Source organism: Empidonax traillii, unplaced genomic scaffold (assembly GCF_003031625.1).
Source record: "Empidonax traillii isolate 1590-97213 ecotype Southwest subspecies unplaced genomic scaffold, ASM303162v1 scaffold278:size663781, whole genome shotgun sequence".
NCBI lineage: Eukaryota > Metazoa > Chordata > Aves > Passeriformes > Tyrannidae > Empidonax > Empidonax traillii.
Window position 1 is genome coordinate 657,218 of NW_020955471.1, and position 1,690 is coordinate 658,907.

Sequence of the window (1,690 nt, forward strand, 5' to 3'; positions counted from 1 at the left end):
TTGAATGTGTATTTTTTAAGCTCATTATTGTAAAGAAGATGCAATTCTGTGTTTGGTGGTTTTAATAAAAGACAATACTAACTATGTGATAACTCAGTTGAGGAGATTCAGATATACTGGAAATTGTTGACTTGACAAAGCTTGAATTTTCATTCATGCCTCTGTGCTTCCCTCATGTCAGTTAGTGTAATACACATGATAAAATGAAGCACTCCTGCTTCCGGTTTTGGGTTGGTTATCTGAGGATTCTGTGTGGGTTTGTGAAACAGTTGGCACATTTGTGCAACTAATGGCATGTTTAGAAAGGTGTGTTGTTTCAGCTGTCAGTGATGGCTGAGTTTCTGAAACCCCTTAGGACATTTCTTCCTAATACTCCAGTTGTATAACAACCTGGTGTTTGAATAGACTTAGCTCATCATTTATTGTGCCATAAAATATAATCCACTGATAATTTGTTCTTGATCAGCTTTAATAATGTATGGAAAACTTCACTAATGACTTCTTGAACTTCCTTGAAAATTAAAAGGAAGAGGACAATCAGGGAGCTGTATGACAAGCTCATTTGCATAGTATTTAGTGTCAAAACTCCCTGCAATTCCTTTAATTCTAAATTTTGGAGTTTGTATGGCATTGTATAACTCAGGTGATGGTTCTGAGAGGAGTGCGTGTTTGTTCATACCTTGTTTTCCATGCCTGTTTTGCAATGCAGAACATCCCATCTTGTGTTCAGAGATGAGGAAATAAGCTGTCTACAATATATTAGCTATAAATGTTGCTCTTAATAAGCAAAGTTAAAATTGCAGCAACTGAAATATTTTTGCTAGTGTTTTCCCTGCAGTGAAAATTCACAGTTCTCTTTTCATACTAATAATGGGGATTTTTCTTTTTCAGTCGAAGCTTTTTGTTGTTGAAGATAAGACAGTAATGCAGGTGGCGATACCTGACCAAATGGGAAAACCCCGTGTGTTACACGTAACACATAATTACATTTTTCATTTTCTGCCTGGAGCAGATAGCACCTGCAACCAAAATACCTGATCTCCTTTTACGATCAGGTGACCTGCCTGGTGGATGAGGGGAAGGCTGTGGGTGTGTCTATCTGGACTTCAGCAAAGCCTTTGACACAGTCTCCCATAATATACTCCTGGAAGAGCTGGCAGCCCATGGCTTGGACAGGGGCACTCTGTCCTGGGTCCGGAACTGGCTGGAGGGCCGGGCCCAGAGAGTGCTGGTGAACGGGGCTGCATCCAGCTGGCAGCCGGTCACCAGTGGTGTCCCCCAGGGATCAGTGCTGGACCCAGTCCTGTTTAACATCTTTATCGATGATATAGATGAGGGGATTGAGTCCATCATTAGCGAATTTGCAGATGACACCAAGTTGGGAGGGAGTGTCGACCTGCTGGAAGGCAGGAGGGCTCTGCAGAGGGACCTGGATAGGCTGGAGAGTTGGGCAGATTCCAACAGGATGAAGTTCAACCAGGCCAAGTGCCGGGTCCTGCATTTTGGCCACAACAACCCCCTGCAGCGCTACAGGCTGGGCACAGAGTGGCTGGAGAGCAGCCAGGCAGAAAGGGATCTGGGGGTGCTGATCGACAGGAGGCTGAACATGAGCCAGCAGTGTGCCCAGGTGGCCAAGAAGGCCAATGGCATCCTGGCCTGCATCAAGAACAGTGTGGCCAGCAGGAGCAGG

At 44.7% G+C, this 1,690-nt stretch overlaps 1 protein-coding gene across 1 annotated transcript in view; it reads left to right on the top strand.

The window, feature by feature from the left end:
• PSMA6 (proteasome subunit alpha 6) overlaps window positions 1–568 on the top strand; it is a 12,774-nt gene extending 12,206 nt beyond the window's left edge. Inside the window, exon 6 of the mRNA XM_027890150.1 lies at window positions 527–568. Within this exon, the coding sequence (XP_027745951.1) occupies window positions 527–553 (27 nt within the window). The 3' untranslated portion in view covers window positions 554–568. The remainder of the gene's footprint in view (window positions 1–526) is intronic.
• Window positions 569–1,690: the final 1,122 nt, after the last annotated feature.